Source organism: Myodes glareolus, chromosome 20, assembly GCF_982192425.1.
Source record: "Myodes glareolus chromosome 20, mMyoGla1.1, whole genome shotgun sequence".
In the NCBI taxonomy this organism is placed as follows: Eukaryota; Metazoa; Chordata; class Mammalia; order Rodentia; family Cricetidae; genus Myodes; species Myodes glareolus.
The window spans coordinates 13892232-13919565 of NC_142045.1; the positions used below are offsets into that span (position 1 = coordinate 13892232).

The 27334-nt window shown below is 36.7% G+C and overlaps 1 protein-coding gene across 2 annotated transcripts; it reads left to right on the top strand.

Annotated features, from left to right (window-relative positions):
• Window positions 1–25966, top strand: Serpini2 (serpin family I member 2). 2 transcript variants are annotated; one of them, XM_048424830.3, is made up of 10 exons: window positions 1–127; window positions 332–374; window positions 2160–2414; window positions 9326–9556; window positions 10868–11062; window positions 11137–11329; window positions 15452–15549; window positions 19113–19199; window positions 21791–21880; window positions 25763–25879. In XM_048424830.3, exons 3-10 carry the CDS (start codon window positions 2168–2170, stop codon window positions 25837–25839), a joined length of 1218 nt encoding a protein of 405 aa, XP_048280787.2. In that variant the 5' UTR covers window positions 1–127; window positions 332–374; window positions 2160–2167; the 3' UTR covers window positions 25840–25879. The 2 variants fall into 2 exon arrangements, with proteins under 2 accessions (XP_048280787.2, XP_087755578.1); XM_087899452.1 differs by lacking the exon at window positions 1–127 and having other exon boundaries at window positions 337–374; window positions 25763–25966.
• Window positions 25967–27334: the final 1368 nt, after the last annotated feature.

Below are 27334 nucleotides of genomic sequence, written 5' to 3' on the forward strand. Positions count from 1 at the left end.
AATTAATCATGCAGTGTTTCAGGTAAACACAGTTGGCCTTCACCGATAAGGGGCTTCACATGTGAAGGCTTCCAGTAAGTATATTTTAGTCACAACACTCCAGTAAGCAACCAGAAGTTAATTCAGGGTAAGTATATTAAAATTAAGCTGATTTTGAAAGAAGCCGATATTCAGTAACATGGACTTTGCTTGTGATGCTTAGATTCATTTTGTTGCATAAATAATTAATTATTTTTTTAAATAAAACATTTCTTTCATTCGTCTTAAAAATTGCTCGTTGTAGAAAGGTCAAGTTCTTACAGAACTATTCTCCATGTTGTTTGTTTCTTAGATCTTCGGCGTTTCTGGTAAGATATTACCCAAAACTAAACGAGGTAAGTGAACTTTAAAGTGAGTTATTTGTTTGATATTATAACTTAGTAAATGCTTAGAAAATTATTGATATAAATGGCTGCTCAAGAAGTAAAACTTCATTATGAGAAGTAGCAGTTTGAGTGTTATCTTAATACCAAGACTATTACCCGAAAGAGTTACATCATTCCTAATACTTTTTATTATTCCATTCTTGTCCAAATTCTTGAAGATATATCTAATGAATTTCAGCTTATTTAAAATGCGCTGATATGTTTGGATGACTTACATAACAGTAAATACATATTTTTTAAAGAAGTAATCAGAGAAGTAATATATTCATAACAGAACATATATACATCCATAAAAAGTTCAAAGCCATATATATATATATATATATATATATATACTCACACATGCATACACACAGAGAGAAACAGACACACACATATACAAATACTGAGAGGGAGAGAGAGAGAGAGAGAGAGAGAGAGAGAGAGAGAGAGAGAGAAGGAGAGATCAAAGTATAATATATAGACATTCATTTATGTGTAAAACTTTTCTCGTGAATGGGTTTTTACTGTTTTGCTTTAACCACCAACTCAATATTGATTGAGTTCTTAATAAGTCCTCTGCATAACAATTTGCATCTGTATTCATGCTTTATCAATATTTTCTATGAGTTGCTTTGTATTACATTTTGAGATTTTTCCCCTTTGTAAAGCTATTTATACGAATAGAGAGTTTTTCTATTTATATTTTTAAAAACCGAAGAACCAAAACACTACCTTAGAGCTTACTTTTTAAGGTTATTTGATTATTCTTTATCAGTATTCCTACCAATGCTTCTTAATAACACTAAACCTATGACTCTATGAATGTAGTACTTCAGATCTTCAAGGCTAACAGCACTATTCTAAAGACTTTATAGTCTTTGGTCCCTTTGAAAGGTCATTTCCTAGTATCCCATTAATGGTTATTAATATGTATAATTTGTAAAATAAAATTAGCATTACTGACACTTCTACAAAGCTTTCAAACTGTTTCAAGTGAAGGTATAATAAGACAGTTGACTTTCTTGTAATTGCTTTAGTGGATACTTTATGACAGGGGCTGTCTTGTGAACTGATATGGTTTCCTTTTGCTGCTATTCCTAGAGTTATTAATTGTTTAGAACGAATGCTTGAAGATTTCATTCTTTGTTTTGATTTTACTATTTATATTGGGCCGTCATTTTGTTTGTTTTTCAATCTTTCTTCATTTCCTTTTCTTTCGTTTTGGAAAACTGAAATGAAAGTTGGGACATTTTGCTCTCAGAATCAAGGTTCACAGAGTGTGAGAGAGCTGTTGTTGGGAACTGCTGTATTGACTTAGAAAACACTGGATTTCTGGTTTTGCTGCTCTTGATCTACAGACCTTGCGAAGCAAGTTGAATACAAGTTTCTGTTGAATCAGAGTTATAGGTGTGCCATTAAAGTCATTGGAAGATAGAAAGAATCATGAAACTAGTTAGAACTGATTGTATTCTGAGTAGTGATTTATCACTGGTTTTAAGAAACTCAAAGTATATATTATGCTAGCTTTTGAAGGAACTTATTACTACTGGTAGCATGAGAGCTTCTCCTATTTCATGATGCTTATACAACAAATTGCCATTATGTAAAGTTTCTCTGTGGTAGTAGTACATACAGAATATTCTGCATGTGTGTACATTTGTTCAGGAGAGTCGAATAGATGGGAAAGCTTCTTTTAAACTTACTGTGTTGAAGTACGCTTTGGAAACAAACATATTTTAAATTAACACACAGAAGTCAAGATGGACCAGAAGATATTGTGGAGTTTTCTGCTGTTGTTTTTCGGAAGCCAAGCTTCAAGAACTGTGGCTCAAAAAAGTGCCGAATTTGCAGTGGATCTTTATAAGGCTATTTGTTTCTCTCACAAGAACAATATTATATTTTCCCCTCTTGGAACAACTGTGCTTCTTGGAATGGTCCAACTAGGCGCAAAAGGCAAGGCACAACAGCAGATCCGGAAAACCTTAAGGTTGCAGGAATCCTCAACAGGTGAGCATCTTAGATGTAATTGTCTATAGATACAGTCAGCTTTAGTTTTAGGATATCAGGGAGAAACTCAGCTCATAGAGCTTCAACAGGTGAAAATAAACAAAGACATTTCCAAATTATGAAAAAACAGATGATTATAAATGTATGTATTTTATTCCCTTATGATTGTTTCCTTTTAATATATGTAGCACAAATACTTTATTAAGAAATTAATGCTTATACAGAAATAGAATTCTCTGTATGTCTATGTATTTTTTTACAAACTGTTTATATATTTCTACTTACTGATTTTTATTATCAAGGAATAGATTTAAAATAATATTACGTTTTATTTATTCTTGTGGAAAGGTCATTAATTACTCAACCGTTTCCAGTGGTTGTTTCTCAGACTTCTCTTACAAAAGTAACGTGCTACTTCACTAAGAAACCATGAAGAACATCAACACTTAATTCATAAGCTTTCTCAATAGTTTTTAAAATGGGGGAAGGAAGCTCTTATATAGCTATCACAAGTTTTTTATGACAGGTGGCTGTTTTGAGTGTCCCAAAGTCACATGTGGGCATCTGACACCGGGCTTGAAACATCTCCCAGGCCATCTGGCTCCTGCTTTCAGTTCACAGTGGTCTGAGAATTAAGCACTTATATCGCTATCACATAACATTTCCTGGGCATCAGAAGAGGTATCTAGATTTTTGATTTGAGAGTTAAGTTACTATAACCATAATTGATTTCAATATATTTTTCTTAGTGCATTGGAATTTATTTTTTAAAAATATTATTGACAAGGCATACATTGCTCCATTTTCAATAAAAAGCAGTTTTCTATAGAAATGATATTGATAATAATGATATTGATAATAATAATTGAGTTTTCCTTTGTGAATAATATATAATGAAGCTACTATAGCATCTTCAACACACCACTCCTAGAAACATTACATTTCATTAAATGTAATAAATTATTTGTGAATGCAAGCAAAGATGATTTTATGAAAAGCTATCAAAAGAGGTTTCTGAAATTAAATTTTTCTATGAATACATCTTAGAGGGAAACATACATGTCTTAAGAGTGATAGGGTGTGAGCATAAAAGTCACAGTAATAATAATGAGGTACCATCAAACATGGATGTAGTCTTTCAGCCATTGCTATGCATATCTGTTGCAACGTACCATGTAACATCTATAATCACTTCGCAGGATACATATACCTCTGCTGTGCAGATGAGAAAATCAAGCAAAATGGATTTTGACTAGGGCTCTTTCCCAAAACAATGCCATGAGATACATAAGGGCAATTTTATGTTTTCCTTGTCAGAGTGTATATGGATGGCAAAACAGTGAGACTAATCTGCCAAGATATTTCTGCCATTCACTCTCTCAGTGACAGAGAGACACATATGGAGGTCCAGTGATGAAGGAAAAGAATGTAAAAAGGCAAAACAATGAAAATTAAGTCTGGAAAATAAAAGCAAAAACAGAAATAGAAAGAAGATCTCCACAGTTAAGAAGTGAGAAAGGTGAGGGAGTGAAGGACAAGGAGATGGAGAAACGTCTCGACACAGTCTGGCGGGAGAGGAGCAAGGACCGAGACAGCCAGCAGCAGGCAGTGCAAGCAGAGTCAGGCAGGACCTGGAAAAAAGGAAAAGAGAGAAAGAATCTTTATCCATTTTGATTATTGTGTCTGTGCAAATATATGTGCATTCATGTGCTTGTGGTGGACGGAAGTTGATGTAATCTTCCTTTTTCAGATGGGAACTATGGCTCACCTTGGAGCTAGACTATTTCGCTAGGTTGATGTCATCTTTCCTTTTCTGCTGGGCCCCAGGGCTCACCTTGGTGCTCCACTGTTTTGCTGGAGTGATTGACCTCCAAACCACAAGGATCCTCCCATCTTTGTCAGTGCTGGGATTACAAGTACATTACACACTGTCAATACTGGCTTTTAAATGGATGTCAAGGGTCAGGCTCAGGTTCTTATATTTATGAAGACAACCTTTTTTGAGCCATCTCTGTACGTCCCATTTTACTTTAAAAAACAATACTGTGTCAAAATATAATATAGCTGGATTATGGCATATGCCAACATCTTGGGTTTAATTTGTTCACTGAAGATCCTTGACTTACTTCAGTGCTGGCTCGGCCATTAGTGCCTCAAAATTTTATTCTTTAAAAAGATTTATTACTTAAAATTATATGCATGGATGTAGAGGCCTGCAGATACAAAAAGAGAATGTCAAATCCTCTGGAGAATGAAGACATAGATTGTTGTGAGCCACCCAATGTGCTTTCTGGGAATAGAACTTGAGTCCTATGGAAGAACAGCAAATGTTCATAATAACTGAGGCTTCTTTCTCGTCCCTCCTCCCATATCACTGATTTATAAAATATGCTGTCTGTTGAATCATCAGTCTTGATTTTTCTTTCCTGCTACCAATTTGTGATCTTTGCTCTATTGTTGCATGTTAATGCCTGGTTTATTCTATAGGGCCAGACAGACACATATAACTGTAGCACCCTTGTAGGACTGAGGATTCCAGGTGTTCAGTACTTACATGTTACCCAAGCATCAAAGCATATGCCCAGAATATACGTTCTTCACTGTCCTGAACTCCTGATAATGTCTCTGAAAAAAATGATACTGATTACCTAAAGACTACATTGGAGATATCAGGGAGCTATAAAGAGAAAATCTGGGTCTGGGGTGCAACTCAATATTAGACTGCCAGCTAGCATGCTTAATGCACCGGGCTTAATTCCCAGAACTACAAACAAGGGAAAGAATGCTCAGCAAGAATTTTGAACCTAGTTCCACAACAAAAATTCTTGTGGTTTTGCTCAAATCGTGTTACCTCTTAACTTTCCTTAGATCTGCGAATCACAGGTTCCTTACCACAAAAACAGGGTTTGGTTTAGGGGATTTGTTTGGATCACTTGGATGAAATAATCTACAATCTTAGCCTATTTGTGTGTGAGTGTGTATGAATATATACAAGGATTTGGATATTGGAAGACAGTTCTGTTATTCAAGGACTGCCCAGTTTTCAAAAATACATACTTTTATTATTTTAAACGCTCACTCTCTGTCTTTCTCTCTCGCTCCTGCTCCCCTTTTGTCTCCCCCCTGCCCCTGTATGTGTGTGTGTGTGTGTGTGTGTGTGTTTATGTGTGTGTGTGTGTGTGTTTGCATGTATGTGGGTGCACTTGAGTACAGGTGTCTTTAGAGGACAGAGATTTGGGACCCCATATTCCTAGAGTAACAGACGGTATGGGTACTCTGGAAAAGTGTTATGTACTCTTAACCTCCAAACAATCTCTTCAGCAGCCCCACCCACCACATACATCCTTGTTTGAGATGGTCTCTGGCAGATCTGAAATTTGTCACTAAGATGTCTGGACGTTGAGTCCCATGGATCCTTCTGTCTTTGCGTCCACTGTGCTGAGTTCACAACCATGTGTCATCACATGGAACATTTTCATTCTTTTTTTAATATCTGAATTTATGGTCTAATTCGGGACCTTATGATTTAGTAGAAGGAATGCTACTGACTGAGACACTTCTTCAGGTCCTAGGTTTACTTTTTTTTTTTTTTTTTTTTGCTTCTCTGGATCACCTGCACACATAATGAGCCTTTGGGATCTTGATGCCAGGAGAAGAGAACCAGGGTTAGAATTTTAAAAGATATTCCAGAGGGCTGGTATAATCAAACCGATTATCCCCATTATCGGTTCTCTGTGGTTCTATTTTAGGAAATTAAAGAACCTTTTTTTTTTCTCATTGCTGATTAGGAGCCATGCATATGTATTCTTTTCAATTTGTGCTAAATGAGGTCATTAACCTGTAAATATAACCAAGTTTATAAGCCCAATATTTTTATAGTCCCCTCCCCCAAACTTAATGCTACTTGGTAATTATTTTCCATTGATTTAGGAGCCCAGTAATTTATTAAAAGCTAGCTCTTTGTCACAGGTTCTTAGAACTTAACTATATGACATGATTCCATTCGCTCTGACAAATGAGGTACAGCTATTTTTTGTCTCCTTCTCTGTTTTCCCTACCATTTTTTGAAAGGTGTCCATAAATTATAAATGCTGAAAATTATTTTAGAATCCTGTCACTTTATCTTTGTCATTAATTATTTTCTTTTAATAAACTTTTGTACCGTTGCTGAGGAAGTAATCTCTGAAGTCACCCAGCTGCTAAAATATTCCATGTAAAACTTCATAGAACATCGAAGACCAGCATCCAGAATCTTTGCATAACCAAACAGCAGAGTTTAACTTCCTCCATCTCCTAGTGTAAAGAAATCCACAGTTCTCAGGACTCATGGAGGTCCTCACGTCTAGTACTATGAAATGTATTTTTATAATTAAAATCTTTTATGAATATGTTTCAGTGGATAGGGAATCTGAAATTTCAAATACAATATTGTGCATCTCCTCTGGCTTCCTGTGTAGATGTGCAGACTGTGCCTATTCAAGAACTGCAGACCAAGGAGGTGTCGTGGACCAAGCATAGTTTCTGGCCAGCTGGGCAAGAGGCAAAGCAAAGCATTTGGATTCACCTCCCCAATATCAGCTCCTTAATTCACACTCCTGTGTGACTGATTTTTCTAGTAGTGCGGGAGAACTGTCTGTAATCTGTCAATCATGTTTTAAATAAATGCTGATTGGCCAGGCAGGAGGTATAGGTGGGAAAACCAGACAGGAAGTGGAAATGATGAAAGGAGAACAGAAGAATTCTGGGGAGGAGGAAGCTGATTCCTCCCACTCCTGCCCAGATCACCGAAGCAGCAGGATGTAAGCTGCCCCACTGTAAAAGGTACTGAGCCACATGGCTAAAATAGATCAGAAAAATGGGTTAATCAAGATGTGAGAGTTAGCCAGTAAGAAGCCTGACCTAATGGGCCAATCAGCTCTATAACATACAGAAATCTCTGTGTGGTTGATTTTTCTCTGGGACTTAACAGTTGGAGGGCTGGGCAGGACAGAAAAACCCCCAACAAGCAGGCCCGGCCCTTCATGTTACACACACAAAGATTATGACTGCTGGCTTTATAATTTAACAATGTGTACTCTCATGCTTTATCTCCATTTGGCCCTTACAAAGAAGTTTTCAATAATACTTATTTTACGGTGTGTGTGCTGTTTGGAGATTAGAGTTCTATGTCAGATGAATCACTCTATTAATCTCTACCTTACTGTTTGTTTCAAACAGGTTCTTTGATCCTAGAGTTCCCCAATTTGGCTATACTGTAATGATGGCAAGCCTCAGGCACTGTTCTGCCCCTGCTTACCCACTGCTGGGATTACAGGCCTGACGTGACATCCCCAGGTTTTATGTGGTGATTGAACTCACGTCCTTTTGCTTGTACAGCAGGCAGTTTACTGACTGAACCATATAATATCTTCCAATCCCTCGATAATTTTACTCAGTGGGTAACTTTTAATGGTGAACTATGCTTTATTCAATGGAGACTAATCAAATACTATCCACTTGCAAGTTACACAAATGAAGTTTTAGTTTTTATTGAAAATGTAATAAAAGCATAAGAAATAACATGTTAGATGACATGGTTTCTGGATTAAACTTGTTATATGGAATAGTTCTAGGATTATGTCAGAAGTACATAAAAATGTGTGCAACATTAGGGTATGCATGAGAAATTATGAAAAGAATCATCAGAGTAGACAAGATTTAGAGTCATGCATAACATAGTACACAGTCTACTGGTGGTAATTATTTGAGCTTATTTTACCCAGTAGCTATATTTGGGATGCCTAAAGGCCTTTATTCTTGCAGACAGCCAAAATACATAGATTACCGAGTCTGAACAAATAGGCATGTCAGATTTTTATATAAGTCTAGAGATGATTATAGGGTTTATCTTGTAAACCGTGAAACCTGGACAGGTGCAGTTCTTCAACAAACAGCAGTATCTTCTGGAAGCTGAAATAAAAGTAGCATTGACCACCTCGTTCCCTCAAGTTCTCCTCCTGCCTCCCCTTCTCTCCTCCTTCTCCCTCTCTGCCTTCCCTTCTTCCCTCATCCCCACAGTCCCAATTTTCTCAGGAGATTTTTGTCTATTTCCCCTTCCCAGGATATTCATGTATGTTTCTCTTAGAGTTCTCTTTGTTACCTAGTTTCGCTGGGCTCATGACTTGTGATCTTTTGCTTTACATCTAATATCAAAAAAAAGGAAAAGAAATAAGATCTTCAAACCACTATGACTATGATGAGTATTCCTTTGTATTTGTATAAAAAATTAGGTAATTGTTATAGGGAAAGCCTAGGTTATATAAACTTACACTAGAAAGCTATCTTAGAACTCAGAATGTGCACTGTGCTGTCAAGTCTGTTTATTGAGTCATAGATAATGAAATTTTAGAAAATAAATTGTTGATATTTTTCCCTGGTTCATATTCACTATTAGGTTTCTCTAGAAAACATTGAAAACCTAATTTATTCCCTTGAGTAACTATGTACATCTTCATACAGAGAGGCGCAAAAAATCAATAAGTAAACGTAGCATTGAAAATCTGTTCATTGGTGTCATATCTCCACCAGTACTCAACAGTTCCCTCCCAAAGAAAGGGGTCTTAACTGGAAACTTCCTGCTATTGATTAGAAAGTTGGATTTTCCTTCAGCCCGCATAAATTCGTAATTGTGATTCTGAAAAAGAATTTAAATTTACATAGCCACTCTTTGTCCAGCATAGCTGTTGATTTTTCTGCAAAACCCATATTCCATTGGAGGTAAATATTCGAAGTCTGTATCTGACTTTCCATAGTTAGTTAGGTCTTAGCATGGAAGACTGGTGATGAATCAGAACACTAAGAAGAGTCAGAGCTAAGAAGGTACTGTTTTCATATTGTTCAATATGTGAGTACATGTTATAATTATTTTGTAGGAGAGGAATTCTCTGTGCTGAAGTCATTTTTTTCAGCCACCTCAAAGAAGAAACAGGAATTTACATTTAATCTTGCCAGTGCCCTCTACCTTCAAGAAGGATTCGCTGTGAAGGAAGCGTATCTCCATGGCAACAAGGAGTCTTTCCAGAGTGCTGCAGAACTGGTGGATTTTATGGATGCAAAGGCTTGTGCAGAGACAATAAACACCTGGGTCGAAAGCAAAACAGACGGTAAAGTTTCCCATTTTCATAAAACTGCTGTTTCCTGGTGGATTTATAGTTTTTAATATCCTAAAGTAAAGAGTGGCTCAATATTTCCCCTTTCTATGGTGATCAAATGGATCATACCTTCCATTTCATCTCCCTGTATTAACGTGAGACTATACAACCAGGAGAAATGCAGAACTGCTTGGAAAAATATCTTGATTCATGCACTAATTTCCAGACAGCTCCCAATTCTTAATGGGAGAATTGCAATAATTTTTGTTCCAGCATTGATTTTTTTTCAGGTATGTAAACAGGGGGCCTATTTTGGCCCAGGAATATATTAGATATGTCAATTCCAAATGTCTCTTTCCCAAGTACACTGTAAATATTTTAGTTGACTGTGCACATGTTTAAAAATAATGCTAACAATCTTATCATGGATATGCTAATCTAACCTTTAGAAACAACATAGCAAAAAATTACAAAGTCATTAAATAGAGGTTTAAGTCAGATTAGATTTGAGTTCAAAGTTTAGAACATTGTGTGCTTAGGTTCTATTTAAACTTAGGACACTACTACAATATTTCAGATATTAGAAACTTTCATAACAATGTATGTGATATAATAAACATATATTGGACACTTTTAATAGTATTTTTATTTGATTATGCTCCAGAAATTTATGATTGTGTGAGTAGCTTCTTGACTCCTCATGGGTAGATTCAAACACAGAGGTATCCACTAACATCGTGACTCAGTGGTAAGGATCAAAATTTACAGGGATGTGAAATAAGGAAATAATATTGTTATGAACAAGAAAAAAAACAAAGTTTCTACTGAACAGAGAAATAAGATGAGGAGAGGCTGGTTGTTTTGAAGATGAAAATGAGGCTATCACTAGTCACTAGTTCCAAGAGAATAATAAGTTTGGGTGTATCACTGATAGAGTGTGTCTGATTGCCCTGATGGACAAGTTAGCCCTTAGGTTTGAATGAAACTGATAAACATGCAGGAAGACATATTTCAAGACTCTTCTTCTTGTCTGAGCAACAACTTACAAACATCATCTCATCAGAGAACTCCTTACTTGCTCTGTCCACTTTTTCCTAGAACACTCCCATTTCCTATTTCCTGGTATTTCTGTCAGTACCTGTTTCTTAGGGAGATAGTTAGCAGCATTCCCTTTTGCTCTTAGAGTTGCTCAAGTTAGATCACAAAATAGCTTGTCATAAATAGCTCTGTGCAAGACATTGTCCTGCTTTAGTTTATTTTGGTCAGTTCCACTGAATCACCACTTAATTGTTCTCCCTACTTTGCTCTCCATCCTCTTTATAGGAAAAATTAAAAATATGTTTTCAGAGAATGATTTTGGCCCCCTGACTCGTCTGGTCCTGGTAAATGCCATTTATTTCAAAGGAGACTGGAAACAGAAATTCAGGAAGGAAGACACGGAGATGACAGATTTTCATAAGCAAGATGGCTCAACAGTTAAGGTTCCAATGATGAAGGCTCTGTTGAGAACCAAATATGGTAATATGAGAAACTGTATATATTAAACCATGGATTTGATAACTGAAAAATATATTGAATGAACTTTGTTTCAGGTTATTTTTCCGAGTCATTCATGACCTGCCAGGTTTTGGAATTGCCTTTCAAGTCTAATGAGTTTAGTATGGTCATCATCCTTCCTGCAAAAGGCATGAGTATAGAAGAAGCGGAGAAACAAGTGACTGCTCGCCACATCCAGAGATGGTTGTCTGAGCTGCATGAAAAGGAAGTGGAAGTCAGCCTCCCTCGGTGGGTCATGTTCTGTGCTACTGAGGTTATGAATTATAAGTGGAACCCTGTAGTCGGTTGTAGGTAATTAACGCTCCACTAAAATTACAAGGGATTTTCATAAGAAGCAATGTTTATATGTGCTAATAAGCTTTTGAGAGACAAATGAACCTCCAGAGCAAATGGTGGACCAAAATAGCACGGTGTGCATTCTACCCTGCATTACAAACATGTCTTCATACATTTTAATATAGCGTTTTATTAATTGAGGGTTTCAGAGTCCTATAGAACATTTTGAACATATCCACTGCTCACTGTTGCCCTCCCTCCTCACAGATCAAAGCCCTACTCTCTAAACCCCTTGAAGATGCTCTCCCATTACTGTTTCTCCTCACCTCTTACAGATCTGCTCTCTACTCCAAAGAACTAAAGTCAGAAATTCATTCTCCCTAAAATTAACATTTTCCTAACACTAACCATTTTCTTACCCAAAAGTATGTATTTTACATATAAACAGTGGAAAGAACATTACATCACCTCAGTAAACATTTTTGAGTTGGCTGATGACTTTGTTTCAGTCACCTCTGCCTCTGCTCTGAAGCGTAGCTATGTGTAGCCCATGTTCATGTTGATGTTAGTATGTAGGCTACCATCAAACTCATGCTCCCCCTGCCTCTGTTGCGCTGGCACTGTAGGTTTGCAGCTGGACCTTCAATGACAAGTCTATAGCTTATTATTCATTTCTGAATATATCTTTTATATATATTTCTTTTATATCTCAATGAGTCCATAATGGTCTTGAAACTGGGAAGTGAAGATCTGATAGATATGGAATAATTTAAGCAAAGTCATCAGCTTCCCGAGCTACTGTGAAAAAGAAACAGAAGCCAGGTAGTTGATTTCAGTGACATAAATTCATTCTCTCTTAATTTTGTTTCAAAACTATAAACTTGAGTTGGTCTCAGAGTCACACTGTCCTGAAGACTGGGTCTCAAATATACCCTTGCCTCTTTCTAGTTACTATTAGAGTCCAGCAGTCCTTGGAGTTAGTATCATAAGTTAGGTTCGGCACAACACTAGCCCTTCTACACCCTGCTTTGTTGCAAAAAAATAAATGGCTTCTTTGTAACTTGTTTTAATCAATGTCAAACAATCAGGAGACTTTATATACAAGAGTCAGCAGAAAGGAACATGAGACTGTTGGTATCATAGCTACTGGTTGTAGAATTTCCTCTTTCTATTTTTGACATAGAATAAGTTTAGAATCAAAGCCTGTATGATTGAAAATAGGTTAAATGTACTAAGAACAGAGCTAGCATTTATTGTCTTTAACATGCTAGACATCAAATTTTAGATATTGTCTTAGTTTGATATTAGTAGAAGTTCATATCATTTTGTCTACCTGTACTATGAGATGCTGTAAATATTTTTGAAATTAAGTTATAATAGGTTGGATCATATACCTACACTGTGTGAGGTTTCTGTATATAGGAAGCATTATGAGAATGTGCTTATATGTGTGATGTAAGCAAGAACTTATTAATGCAAGTAAAATGTTTGCAAATTTTACTTACACAGAACTTCACTTTTGTAAAGTAGTATAAATATTGTGGGTTTATTGTGTCTGTGTGATGTATCTGACCCTAAGTTTGTGTGTGGAGCTTAGAAGGCAAGTTCAAGTGTCATTTCTCTCTTTAAACCTTTTCTGGGTCTTGTTATTTGCCGAAAGCTAGCTAGCCTATTTCTCTATCTCTGCCTCTTATTTTGTCATAGGAATGCTGGGATTATAAATGCATCCTACCGCATGCGTGCCTTTGCACAATTGCTGTCTATCCAAACTTCTGTCCTCATGCTTGTAAAGCAAGCACTTTCCTCTAGGTACCATCTCCCAGTCTCTGAATTTATATTTTGATACCAATACTGCGTTTTTATGGATTTGGTGTGGTTACTTTCACTTTTAAAGAATACAGGGCTAGCTAAAGCCCATAATATACACAACAGGATTTCAGATAATAGGATAGGAACCCACAGGGAGACATCAAGAGGTTTTAATTTTTCCGCATTTAATGAGATCCCTCAGTGTATTAATTAATTAACGTGACTAGAAACCAAGGCAGGTCTATCCTAGGACAGGAATTCAGATATTCGTTCTTTTTTTTTTTTTTTAACCCATGTGAGACCTTTCTCAAAGCAATGCTTACACGTGGGAGAAAATTCCATATGTAAAGCAAATAGACATTGTTCCATATGCTAAATATTCTATTTCTTGATTATTTAATTTACTATTTATCTAACCAGCATTTCTTTTTTGCCCATTCTTTTTCTTTCAGCTGCTATTTCTTTAATAATTTTAGTTTAAGGCCAAGTAGCTGGGCAATGAAACATGACCATGGTGAAAAGTGACTCACACTGTATGTATTGATCAAAATGATGGTTTGGAATTATATTTTCATTAGAAGACAGAAGGGGTCAGCACATTACCTTTGACCAAAATGGACCCGAGTTTAAATCAAATCTCTTGTACATATCTTGACCTTGAGTTTGGAAATCAGCTTTCTTATGGTTGCTTTCTTCTATGTCAAAGGTAGTGATAATGCTGATGTCCTAGGATTTTTGTAGACATTTAAAACTGTGGTCTATATTAAGTGTTTAGCCATAGAAGTTGTACTTCATTCCCTCTATTCTGCTGCAGTAATTATGGATAATTAGGTATTGGCTTTAGATTATGCTTTTACAAAATGACTGAATGCATTTTTATTTCTGCAGGTCTCACTGGACTATGGTATGAGTGGGACTATTAATTAAGTGACTTTCTGGTTGATAATTACACATTATTAGATACTGTGATAAGTCTTCAGTATTCTTGTAATTTTCCTGAAATTGTTGGCTTATTATTCTAAAAATAGTAGGTATAATAGAACATATAGTTTCCACCTTTATTGCTATTCAGTTTAAAAAGTATGATAAAAGATAATACTTTTAAAACAATTATATATCATTTTATTCAGTAAGAAATTACTAAGAAGTTTAAAATAGCAGCATAAAATAAGCTATTTTCATTAGCAGTAGATTTTTAGTTTTTAAGTTCCTTGCAATACCAGTTACTTAGCACTTGGAATGTCTAGCATGTTCCAAGATGCATACAATTTTGTCAGGAAATAATTTTAGCATACTCCCACGGGATACTCGTTATTCTGAAGAATTATGGTGAAGAAATTTAATCAATACTCATCAATTAATATTATGAATTAGACTGGTATTCCATCAAATTTCTAGCCCCCAACTTTAGCTCAGGTGTTAGATCCAAGGTTCTCAAGCAGCTATGCACATGTCTTGAGGCAAGAGCCTGTCAGGGTACAGACATAGCTCTTGAGGTGGGAGTCGCCAGGGAATGTCACTGATATGGGAAACATGTGTTTCCCCAGGATGCCGCATGTTTTACCCCCTTTTAAAAAAAGCTTGTGATCTCTTTTAAAAACGAACAAGAATGGATTCTCTAAGCATCTACAAAATAAAAAGGCACTAGCTCTTTCTTCTCTATTTAAATGATATGAAATTCAGTGTCTGCAGCTGTCTTGGAACCATCCATCTTTGTGATTCTCTGATTATTGGTTCTTTCATGAATGAAGAACTCAGGTAAGCTGTATGCCAGAGGCTTAATTTATGCCCTGGTATCAAAAGCACTGTCTGACTCTTGCCCCTGACCTGATAAATCTTAGCCATTTTACTCAGTTCCCATCCATATTTATCCATATGAAGTCTCCACTTTTAGACATTAGGAATGCCCAAAGAACGAAGAAAGTCACTGCCAATGGGAGAATAAATTGGAAGAATGGCGAGATATCAAGGCCTCTCTGCACATCAGTCGCCAACAAGCTACTGTAGGCTACTGACTACTGTAGGGAGGTGTGCACATTTTTGTCTGAAAATTACTACGAAAAAGCTTCACATTTCTATCAAAGATGCTAAAGAAGGAAACAATTTTTTTGGGATGGAGTAATTGTCATATTACAATCATTCTATTCATCTTCCCCACCAACAGTATATCCAGGAAGCGAGATATTAGCTACATGAATTAAAAAAAAATTCCCAGAAACTGAGCGCTGCATTTTAAGTCATATTTTGTTCATCTTTTTGAAACAGATTTAAAACAGAACAAAAATTAGACTTCAAGGAAGTACTGTATTCCTTAAATGTAACTGAGATATTCAATGGTGGCTGTGACCTTTCTGGAATAACAGGTATGCTGCTGGTGAATAGTCTTTGTATTGCCATGTTAGTTTGTTTTCCTGGAATGATGTTAGCAGACTGATCTTACAGTGAGAGAATATTCAGTCCCAGCAAGCACATACATAGTGAATAGATGTCATACCTTGGGTGAAACTTCTATTAATATTTATTAATATTCTCTGTATCTCCCAGGTAAGAGGTTTTCCTCAATGAAATTCAGAAAGCATTTCGTAAAATTAGATAAACATTCTCACCATGCTTATGATAAAATTATGTCCGTAGAAGCATTATATGGGCTTTTATTCTGCCCTGATTTTATTGCCTTACCAATAATGGGAAAGAAAAGGTAGTGTCTGTCATTTAAGCAAGACATATAAAACCCAGATGGACAACTACTTTTCAAATATACTTTGGTAGGATTAAAGCACACAAAGCTTCTTGCTTAAAATGACAGACACTACCTTTTCTTTCCCATTGGACCTTGCTACCTGCAAAGGTCTTTATATACAGACAACAAATGGAGATGGATTGTGCTACTGTAAATCTAGGGACTTACGCCTTGTTGGGTTCCTAACCTCCACAGGTAGGCCAGGCATTCTTTACGTGTCTCAGTGATTAGCGAAAATTAACAACTGGAAAATAGATACCTGAAGAAATAGAAATAAAGGGTACCATGCACACCAAATGCAATTAAGAAAAAAAACATACAGCCTTTCTGTTATAAAGCAGGGCTCTCATGATACAGGCTCACCAAGTCTCTTTTGTATCGCCATATAACAGGTGATAGAAAAAACTTTGGGGACGTTTATGTAAATATCTAAACTTCGCAGCAGTATTTGTCCATTTGGTCACTCACCAATCTTTTAGGTACACGGGTAGAATGGATAACATATCTGAATAGAGGAAGTGGAAGATGTGCAGTAGGTGCCAGACAAGTTCTTTATCACCTTCACACATGGCACAGCTACTTGCTTCCACAGAGACAATTGGATCTGACGTCTTGCAAATCCCAACGTACTAGCAACACTAGTCAATATTAAACACTCCACTAAGATGCTATTTTAGAGTGCCCTGGACCCTAGCCACCTTTCAAACCCAAACAACCAAACACTTTTCAAGCACTTCTTCCCCTTTAACTTCTCCCTTGCCCGAGGAATCTTACTCAATATTATCGTACGCATTAAAACAGCCACTCACTGTTCAAACTCCAGCAATTTGTAACTTCCATAAACCTTTTACAAGATGATTTATGAAAATACTTCCAAAATGCTTCATAAAATAATTTGTGCGAAACATAACTCCAAGCAGAGAATAAATGTCTAACATTTTCTGCATTTCTAACCACTCTGGGGTTAGCTACTTGAATTATTTTAGCATTTTCGTCCGGCCTCATTGACTGAATACCAAAGCCAGTATTTATCAGCATAAGCAATTGAATGCTGTATGTACTACTTTTCAGAGCAGTAACCAAATACCTGCTATAAACAAGCAAAAGAGGATACCTGAATCAGAAGATTCAACTCATGGTGGGTTAGTCCTCCACGCTTGGGCCAGACAAATGGCCACTGGAACGTTTGGCAGAGGATCTCATTGGTCATACTGAGAGCAAGAAGCAGAGAGGGGGATAAATGGAGTAGTACAGATAGGATCCCCTAAAGACACAATGACCCATTCCTTTCAATGTCACCTACTTCCTACCTAGCTGAGGGCCTAAATCCAGCATACGAGCCTTTTGGAAGGATATTGATCCAGGCCACAGCACTTGCTATGTTTTCTGATTCTTGTACAATAAAATCTTATCGAATTGTAATGTGAGCTAGTCTAATCTTAGTGATATGGAATATATAATAAATGTATATCTTATACTTACATAGTTCAATACTTTTGAATATACTATTTTATACCTTTGAAACGTTGGGATTCAAACTTGACTTCTTACCATGTTATTAGTTTCTACGCCATGTTCGATAAGGATGTAACTTTTAGGAGTCTCACCTTTATAATCTGAGTCATATGTCTTAATGACCTTGAAAAAAATAGAAAAGTTTATCTATTCCTCTGGCACATGGAGAGATGGCTTAGTAATTAAGACTGCTTGCTGCTTCTGCAGGAAACATGAGTACGGTTCCCAGCACCCGCACCAGGCAACTCAAACTGCCTGCAACTCCAGCTTTAGGGGATCTGACACTCCTCTTTTGGACTTTCCATACCAAGACCTGCACACACACAGACGCAGACAGACAGACAGACAGACAGACAGACACACACACACACAGAGAGAGAGAGAGAGAGAGAGAGAGAGAGAGAGAGAGAAATAAATAAAAATAAAACAACACACAAGCCTATTTGTACACCTAGAAAAACAAGAAATATTTTAGTCTTCTTTAGTCTTCTTAATTTAACAATTGTACACTTATCTTTTCATGGATATTTAAAGGAAATGATTACGGCAAAGACAGAGGTAGCATAGAAGTCATGTTCATTGTTCTAAGCTGGTGTGACTCAGGTTCTTTTCCTACGTGTCAAGGCTTACTGCAGGAGTTGTATTTATAAGACTTGGTCTGCTCAGCCTAATGGTCTCAGAGCCATTTGGCCTAATTCCATTGCTAATCTGGGTGAGATTTTTCACTTCTTCCTGACCTGCCCGCACCATTAGGTCATCAACTGTGTGCTTAATTTGCAAAGCCTGTCCTACTTCAGGGAGCTATTGGAGAAATCTGTCTAGGTGTCTCACCCTGAATGACTGTCTTGGGTTTTGGAAAATCCACACTGAAACTTTGGCTTCTTCCTTTTTCCATGTTACAGGTTTCAGTCACTGAGCATATTCATGTCCATTGATTGACTTATTGCGTGGTGTCTGTGACATCACCTATGCACCAGATAGCTCTTAGCGTATGCCTCTATTGACTCTGAAGAAGCTAGATATAGCTGGTCCTGCAGAGCTGACTTGATCTGATGTCTGCCTCGTTATTGCACTTGTCAGGATTATCCTTGCCGGTCACTGTGCCAGAAACATGTCACATCAGTTCCATCAATGGGCCAAGAGAGGAACCGTGACTGCACATGCACAACAGAACAAATGTTGCAAGACACTGTCTTACATGAAAACATTTATCCAGTGTTTAGAAAACAGCTCTGAAAGTTAATTTTCAAACTGACGACCCAAAGTCTCTTTAGACTTTTCTGACCTAACCAGTCTTAAGGGAAAATGAATTTTCTTTTACAGTCAGATCAGAATTGAATCTGTAATTTAAAAGACGAGTTTGCTTTGAGTTTGATCTTTCATCCTTTCCGTAGATTGTGGTGAAGTGGGAATTCCGTCTGTCCATGCAAATCTCTCTCCTAGTGGGGTATCTGATTTGAGGGTTACACTTTCCTCCTTCACCTTTTATGTCTCATTCTATCTGTCTATCTTTCCATGGATTTCATAGTTAAACCCAAGCACCCTTATCTACAGAAAACCGACTAAATTGCAGAAAGTTCATTTGTTCAGTCACTTATATATGTTTGAAAATGTGATTATGTGAGGGCCTGGTCATAAGAGCTTTGATTTTCCCTGTCATGTGTGTGTCAGATTCATCTGAAGTCTACGTCTCCAGAGTCCTGCAGAAGGTTCTCTTTGAGATAAATGAAGATGGAGGTGAAGCCGCAACATCCACAGGTAAAACCAATGAATTCTCGGGAAACAGAGTTTCCAGCTAGGTCGGCACGGTGTAGGTTTGGGGTCGTTCTGCCAACTCTCATTTTTCTTTTATCTTTTTCTGTATACAGAAAGGAAGGAAATGGTGTTTGTGCATATTGTACATACAGCTTTTCCTTTATGTGTAACACAAAAGAAAGGACTTGATTAGCAGCTTAGCTTCATCCATTGGTATTTTCTTATTCACGAATCATAATAACTATCCATTAGCTCTCTAATAGGATCTGGGGAGGAAATGTCAGGACTCGACTCGGAAATCCTCATGGTTAAGAGCGCTTGCTATCACTGTCTTCTTTAATAGCATTCTTAACTACATTGACTTAAGTGATCACCTTTCTATTTGAGTCTAAGTGGTTCAACAACTTAGCTGCTTATTAGAGTCACCTGGGTAGTTTTAACAAATTTTATGCCCAGGCAATGCTTAAAATAATTCAATCTGTATGGCTGTAGGTGAGATCCAAGATCTAAGATTTTTTTAAAACTTCATTAAGTGATCCCATACACATCAAGGAGCGCAAACACTGACTCATGATGTGCTGCCTGCCCTAAATACCACACGTGCAGTGCATAGACTAGCAGCAAGGGCCTTACTTAGGAACTTATTAATGATGCCAAATATTAAGTCTCGTTCCAGACCTACTCAGTCAGATCTAGCTGGCTGAACACACTAGGTGGTTTAAGAGTACACAGAAGGTTAAGAATAACCTCTCTATTGCACTTCATTAAAGAAATGTTCTTTTAAATAGCAACTATGCTATTTGTAAATAACACTTGGAAAAACTTTTGGCGGAAATATTTTCTGTCAAAATCAACTAGAAGCAAACAAACAAGCAAAAGGAATTAGTGGCTCCTTCGTTAGTCTATTTTCATACCTCAATACTACTTGGATTTTAACTAATGCTTTAAAATGTACATCATTTAAAGAGTATTATTGAAAAACACTCCCAAATTCTATCTATTTAGAGATTTCTTTATTAATTCATATTGCTGCACAGTACCATGGATTTTGACATCTAGGTGGGACACACTAGGCTGTGGTTTCCATTCTGTCATCTCTTAAATGAAGTGCATTACTGTGCTCTAGAAACAGATTGCAGAGGATGAACCCTATCAGTACTTGAAGAAACTAGAACTATGTGTTCCGGTGAGGTTAATGGCTCTCAAACACAAAAATTTCATCTACTGTTACACAATACTGAATGAGTTCTAATCCATTAGTGAACAATCTAATTATATTAGTGAAGAAAAAGTCCCAGATTTGTAAAGTGGCTTGCTTGGGGTCATGTTGTTAACTGACAGAGTTTGAACTGATATCAGGCTTTAAGCTCTAAGCCATTTTGCTATTGCGTAGTGCCTCTCATTGCAAAGCTAGAATTCTCCAGGAGGAGGAGTTTGCACTTATTAGGAGGAGTCTGTGGATTATCCTGAATCATGCCACAGAATAGCCTGAGATTCTGACTTTGAAGGATGTGGTCCAGGGCTTGTTCACAAACAAGGGATGGACAAAAAGTTTTCACTGAAAATGAAAACAGATGTAAAATTGACTTTACTTTTCTGATTTATCTCAGTAATTCAGATGTGAACTTAATATCCACTGATAATTTGGAGGCCATTGTCATGGTTGTTTTGTACGGAAGAGTGTTAGTCAAGTCATATTTGTAAGATTGTTTCATTTTTTTTCAATTCTGACTATATGTGTTGATTTTATCTTTTCCTTGAGTTTGCACAGAGTTTTAAAGGGCCACTGAGATGAAGATGCAGTTTACACAGAGACCGGAAATGCACTTCAGAGACCAGCAGCAATGGCATCAAATGAGAACTTCTCAGGAGTTGCCTTTCTCGGATCTCACTCTAGCCTCCTCAGTCAGATCTGAGTTGGCAAGAACCTGAGATGACTGTCAAAATATTTAGTCAAGGAAAAAATTTGTTTGACCACTAAAATTTCCCACATTATTCACAAGTGCCGCATAAACTGAAATAAAGTGAATTATCATAATAAATAATTATAACTCAGAAAATATCTGCTCCTAACTTAATAATAAAAGTCGTACATACATGTATAATATATAATACAATATATACATGTATAATATATAAATCCTAAAAGCTCTGATCTCACAGAGTAACTCCAGAAATTTAAGTACAAAATAGGTAGTTTCGAAGAGAGATGAGATTCTCACACCTTGAATTAAGGCAATGAAGTGCAAACATGTCTGGGAAGGAATTAAAAGGTGATGCATTTTACGAACAGATCATGCAGTGTAAATAGTGGGCAGAAAATTACTATTGAAAGTATGACATTTTCCATTGCTTCCACTAAATTGAATCTGGTGTTTGGTGTTCTTCCTCATTGAACAGAAACGTGAAGTCAGAATGAATTCATGATGGTTAAATATTTAGTCCTTTGCACGGTGATTTAAAATTAATTACAAGTTCTTTCGCCTTTAGGATATATTACATCAAAACCTGTTTGTCTGTGAAAACTCTTGCAGTGTGTTTTTATGGATCTCTTACGTGTACGCAGGTAAATGACCGCTGTCTCTTCTTCCTAGGCATGGACATCCCTGCGATCATGAGCTTGACTCAAACTCAGTTTCTAGCAGATCATCCATTTCTGTTTGTGATGAAGCATACCCAATCAGGTACCTCTTTCTAAAATTTCTTTGCAGGTAATGGATAAATTAAGCTGTCAGTTGTTATTCAGATATCTAAAATCATGTGTTCCTTCAATAGATGTTTGTCCAGTATATTTTATACTTCAGTTATAGTCTCGTAAGATGTGATTAGAATCGCAACTAGAGTAGTGGTAATCTGGCTTCTGGCACAGCTGCTCCATATATTAAGCTAACATGACTCCCAGCACTTACTTGGTTAATAGAGATTTGGAGAAGCTCAGAGACAGAAAATTTAGCTTGATTATTACCATACAATTAAAAATTGGTAGTGTGACAAATGGGGTTACATTGCTGTGATGCCACAATGGAGGTTGAAAATTGAGAATTGTGGAGTCATGAGAAGAGGCTCTCATAGGGGCTCTGAGAAGGAGGGTGGGGCCAAGCTTCACTTCAAACCTCCAGAGAATTTAATGAGTTATAAAAGGGGATGCAGAAGAAGGGATGGGATAGCCGGCCGTGTGGTGCAATGTCGGAATATGGAAATCCAGGTTGTCCAGATTCGTTTTCAGCCCTTGCTCTTACAGAAACATCATTCAGAGTGTAAAAACACCATGGAAGTCGTCTTTAGGGCATGAGAATTATAACAACAATGTCCTGGGAGAGCCACAAAACACAGTAGAGCAGTGAGTGTTTTATTCAGCCTAGACCTTGAGTATGCTAGAAAGTCTTGGAGAAAATGTCAGTTCCTCTGCACAGTGAGAATGGGGTCGCGGCAGTAGACCTCTGTGCACATTCCAGCTCCACTAACAACAGCTCAAGTTGCTCATTTATTCTAAATTACATTTTCCTTTTACGTTTGAAAAAAATAAGTGTTAAAAAGTAACATACAAGAATACATAAAACTTATAACATGTTTCCTAGTACACAATAGGCTTTCACGAAAAATGAATCAATGAACATAAATAACAATAAACAGAGTACAAATAATTGAAATGTTTCTATAAACTGGTTTTGAGAGCCTGAATTTCTTAGATTAACTAAAGGTTTTGTTACTGTCACCCTGAAAGATATACTAATCTCGTTTTTCAACTCTATAGAGCTAATACTGGTTGACTTTTCCAAAAAACCAATTGTGAGAGTGCAGATTTTAAAGAACAGCTTTAAAATCACCAAGTCTGTATGAAAACAGTGTCAATCCAGCAGTAGATGAGTCTGTGATAAAATAGATTCTGAGTAGGTTGTTTGATCTATACATCTCTAACCATTGCGCAATCTTCATTTTTATAATTAGTATATATAATTATTGAGTATGGAGAACAGCAAGAAATGAATCAACACTGGGCATCAACACATAAGTAAATGACTTATAGAATGATTATTTTTGATCCCATTTCTCTAATTGATTGTTTGTCCTCAGGCCATGTCTTTTCATCTTGTATGATAACAGTGATAATTTAAAAGCTGAAATGACCAATTCACTTATTTCTGCTTGTTTATTTGTGATAATATTTAACAATTAGACCTTAGCAGCAATTTCTATGATTATTATTGTAACAAGGTCTTCCAAAGCAGGATTACTCACTACAAATATAATTACTTAATATAAACAGGGCCTCATTTATTAGGAGGTTTGAATTGGTACGTAAAATTTAGAATAGGGGCTGAGAGAGATTGTTCAGTGTTAAAGAGCAGCTAATGGCCTTGTAGACAAGCTGTGTTCAGTTCCCAGCATACATATGATGGCTCACAATTACCTTTAAATTCAATTCAGAGAGTCACACACCTTTATTTTGGCCTGCATACACACATCACACACACACATGGTACACACACATACACGCAGGCAAAAACTAATACACATAAAAATTTTAAAAATATTTAAAAATTGGGAAGGGCTATTATATTAAGGTATTATGCCTTTTGTGATTTATTTTTTTCTATAAATGATAATAGTTTGTTGACTTAGAAGATCATGAAATGGTCTTAAGCTTTAAACAAAGTACGTATTTTCAGCTGACAGTTCCTGCCAGCAGGTGACTTTAGGTTTGCACAGCTATTTTAAATTTTGATTTAAATTTTTATTTTTATCGAATATGCCTCTTGTAAAAGTTCTACGTGATGTTTGAATTTTAATGCTAAGGGAGCTGTATATTGCAGTCTATTTATCTGCAGCTGTTAGAGCTACGGGAGATAAAGAACTCATTTGTTTTCCTAAGCTGAGGGGGTACACCAGCTCTATAGAATCCCAGAACAAATATTGACAAAGACAGTACATGAAATGCACATTTCTGAGGAAGGAGTGGGTCACAATTTCCGAGTCAAACGTACTCCCCATACAAAATTTATTGCATTTAGAATTCTGCAGGTGAGCTGAAAGAATAAGCAACTAGAATAATATTTATGAATAAATCTTGGAATCTAACTGTATGTTTTGGCAATGCTGTGGATTTTAATATTAGGAGTTATAAATTGCTTCCATCTGATGGAGGGCTGGAGTAAACACTTTAGGTAAAGGTAGGGGCACCAATATAAGAGGAAGAGAAAACATAAATTGCATTGACTCTTGCTCCTGCCTTGTGCTTCCATTGTTCTTTTGTTAAGGGACATTTCACTGACCCTCAGAACTTAATAGTGACCAGAGCGGTGAGTGTGTAAAGCCTCACATCCAAGTGCTGTTCTTTATGGTGAAATGAACAGATGGGAAACACTGGGTCAAATCTTGCTTGTGGACTGTTGGACCCCGCCCTGTACATTTTAAATGGTGTTTTTTTTTGTACAAGTGATTTAGAATTCCTCCCAGTGTCTGAGAAGTATTTTATGCCAGAGCAATATGAAGACACAAGCCACTGGTGCTTCCTACTGTGATGAAATTCATCCTGGGAAAGGTCCATCCTTGTCTATCAGAAGACTGAGTGCTTACTTTTATTTTTTTCTAGCATAATTTTGCGATTTTTTTGAGTGGAAACATCAGTTGGAGATTATTTCTCCATCCATGTTATTGATTCTCTTCATACTGTGTATGTTTCTTTTTGAGATTGTAATATAATTATGGTATTTCTTCCTTCCTTTTCTTCCCATATACCTCTCCCCATTCTCCTTCAAATTCATGTCTGTCTCTTGACTGAATGGCAAGGAGTTAACGAAGCAGGAAACTTTCCCCCTGTTATTCCAAATAAATCCTACTTCATTAATTAGCTTTAACTTAAGCAAAATTTTACCACTTTTTAAAATTAACCTTCTGCAATTAAGGTTTAATTTTAAAATTAAAAACTGCAATTAAGAAGTTTATGGCCATTGTCATTGATCCTCTTCTACTTCCCTTTCCCAGTTAAAATGCAAGGTGAATAGTTTTGATGCATCATAAATTCCTGGTCTGTCCTCTTGTTCTGAGTCAAATATAGAATGGCTGGGAACAGGTATCTGCCCTTCTGTCTAATGCAATATCATTTCGCCGGGCACTTGAAAGTACTAGCGATATGAAAATGTTGTCTTTAGCAGTGAGGTATGCTTTGATTCAAAGCTGAAGAGGTCTGGGAAACTACACTCTCAAGCCTGAGGCTCTTGCTTTGTGCATGTAAAGATGGCTGCCGGTTCTTCTGACTGGAAGCGGCACTGTGCTCATTCCCACTTCATTGTGCTGTGACTCCCTGGTTAGACTGTACATTTAGAAAAACTCTCTCATGCAAAACAAGATTAATGCATTTTCTATGATAAATGGTTGCAGGGTATTATTTACTTCTCAAACTACAAAAAATGATCAATAATCTAAGTGTTTTCAACAAAGGGGAGGGTCTTGCTATCAAACTTCACCTGCAGAGAAGAATGAGTTAAAGATTGTTTAATCATGAAGAAAATAGTTTGTCTTTTCCTTCAGAAATTTATAAGTCATTTCTTTTCTTTTTTTTCTAGAATCAATTTTGTTCATGGGAAGGGTGACAGATCCTGATATCCAGACAATGAATGGGAGAGATTTAGATTCACTGTGAATAAAAATTATGGTCTCAAAATAAAAGAAATACAAGACAACCCTTGGAGAATGGTTGACTGGTGAAATGGCATCATTTTGAAAATTTTCTAACATTTTTTCTGATTAAAACTGTGTATATAAAATAACTGAAGACAGATAAAAATCTTTTCTTTTTATGTTTTTCTAAGGCACTAATATTATATAAAATATAAACAAATTCTAAATTGCTCAAAAATTCTAAGAAAACTCCATATCAAATTTATGTGGTAAGGGCTGGTAGGTCAGTGGATAAAGGGCTTAAAGGACCTAAGTTCAACCCCCAGAACCCACTTAAAACCAATCAAACAAATAAAGAAGAAAAAAAAACCCAGCCAACTGATGGTGTGCTTGTACTATGGGACTGAGGAGGTGGAGCCAGAATTCCCCCTGCCCCCAGACTCACTGGGAAGCTGTATTAACCTCCTCACGGAGCACTAAGACCGTGCTCAACAACAGAAAAGGCAGATAGTGTCTGTAGCATATAGAATATCTCATGAGGTGCTCTCTGTTTTACACGCATGCACCCAAGTGTATGCACACACAGACATGTCCACCCTCACACACACACACAAACAGGTACACACACACACACACAGTAATGTGTAAGATACACAGTGAAAAGACTGAACTCTCAGATTCCCACTCATCATGGTTTTATTTAGACCTTAGAGGGATAAAGTCAAGGAAGCATACACATGGTGGATCCTTCCCTAGCGTGTGATATAGAGACCCAGGTCTCCTGAAAGTGTAGGGGTTTTGTGTATTTTACTAATGTTGTTAACCCGCGCATGTCTGCCTTTTCAATATCATATGAAATTTATCATCATTTTTCCTACTGATTTATTCTATACATATATATGGAAGCTAGAAATGTTGAGAACTTTCATAAAGCTTCTTAGTTTCTTAGATAAACGCAGCAACCAAATTATTGTGATTTAGAGAGGATGACCTTCCCTCATTTTTGTGTACCTGGGTAAGGCAGTATTCGAGCCGAGACTCTCCTCCATAAAGAGCCTTCCTTCTTCCTTCTTCCACCTTTTGACCTGCTATCCTCTCCACACAGTTATGTTCCATTTCAGTCGTATGTACGTATTGATACATAATTCTTAAATTCTGCACATGAGAAAAAACGTGATCATCAACTTTCTAAATTTGGCTTATCATATTTATCATGATAATCTCCAGTTCTATCCATTTTACTTAAAGTGAGTGATGTAATTCTATTCTTCTTTTAAATTTTCAATGTGTGTATAAACCACATGGTCTTTATCCATTTCTTCATCTATTGAGGAACATCTAGACTGATTCTGTTGTGGGCAGTGATGTGGATGCCCAAGTATATCTATTGTATTTGTACCTAGATTTCTTTTTCAAAAGATTAAAAAATGCTATTAGTTGACTGTGTGTGTGTGTGTGTGTGTGTGTGTGTGTGTGTGTGTGTGTGTGCGCGTGTGCGCGCGTGCGCTAACAGAGGG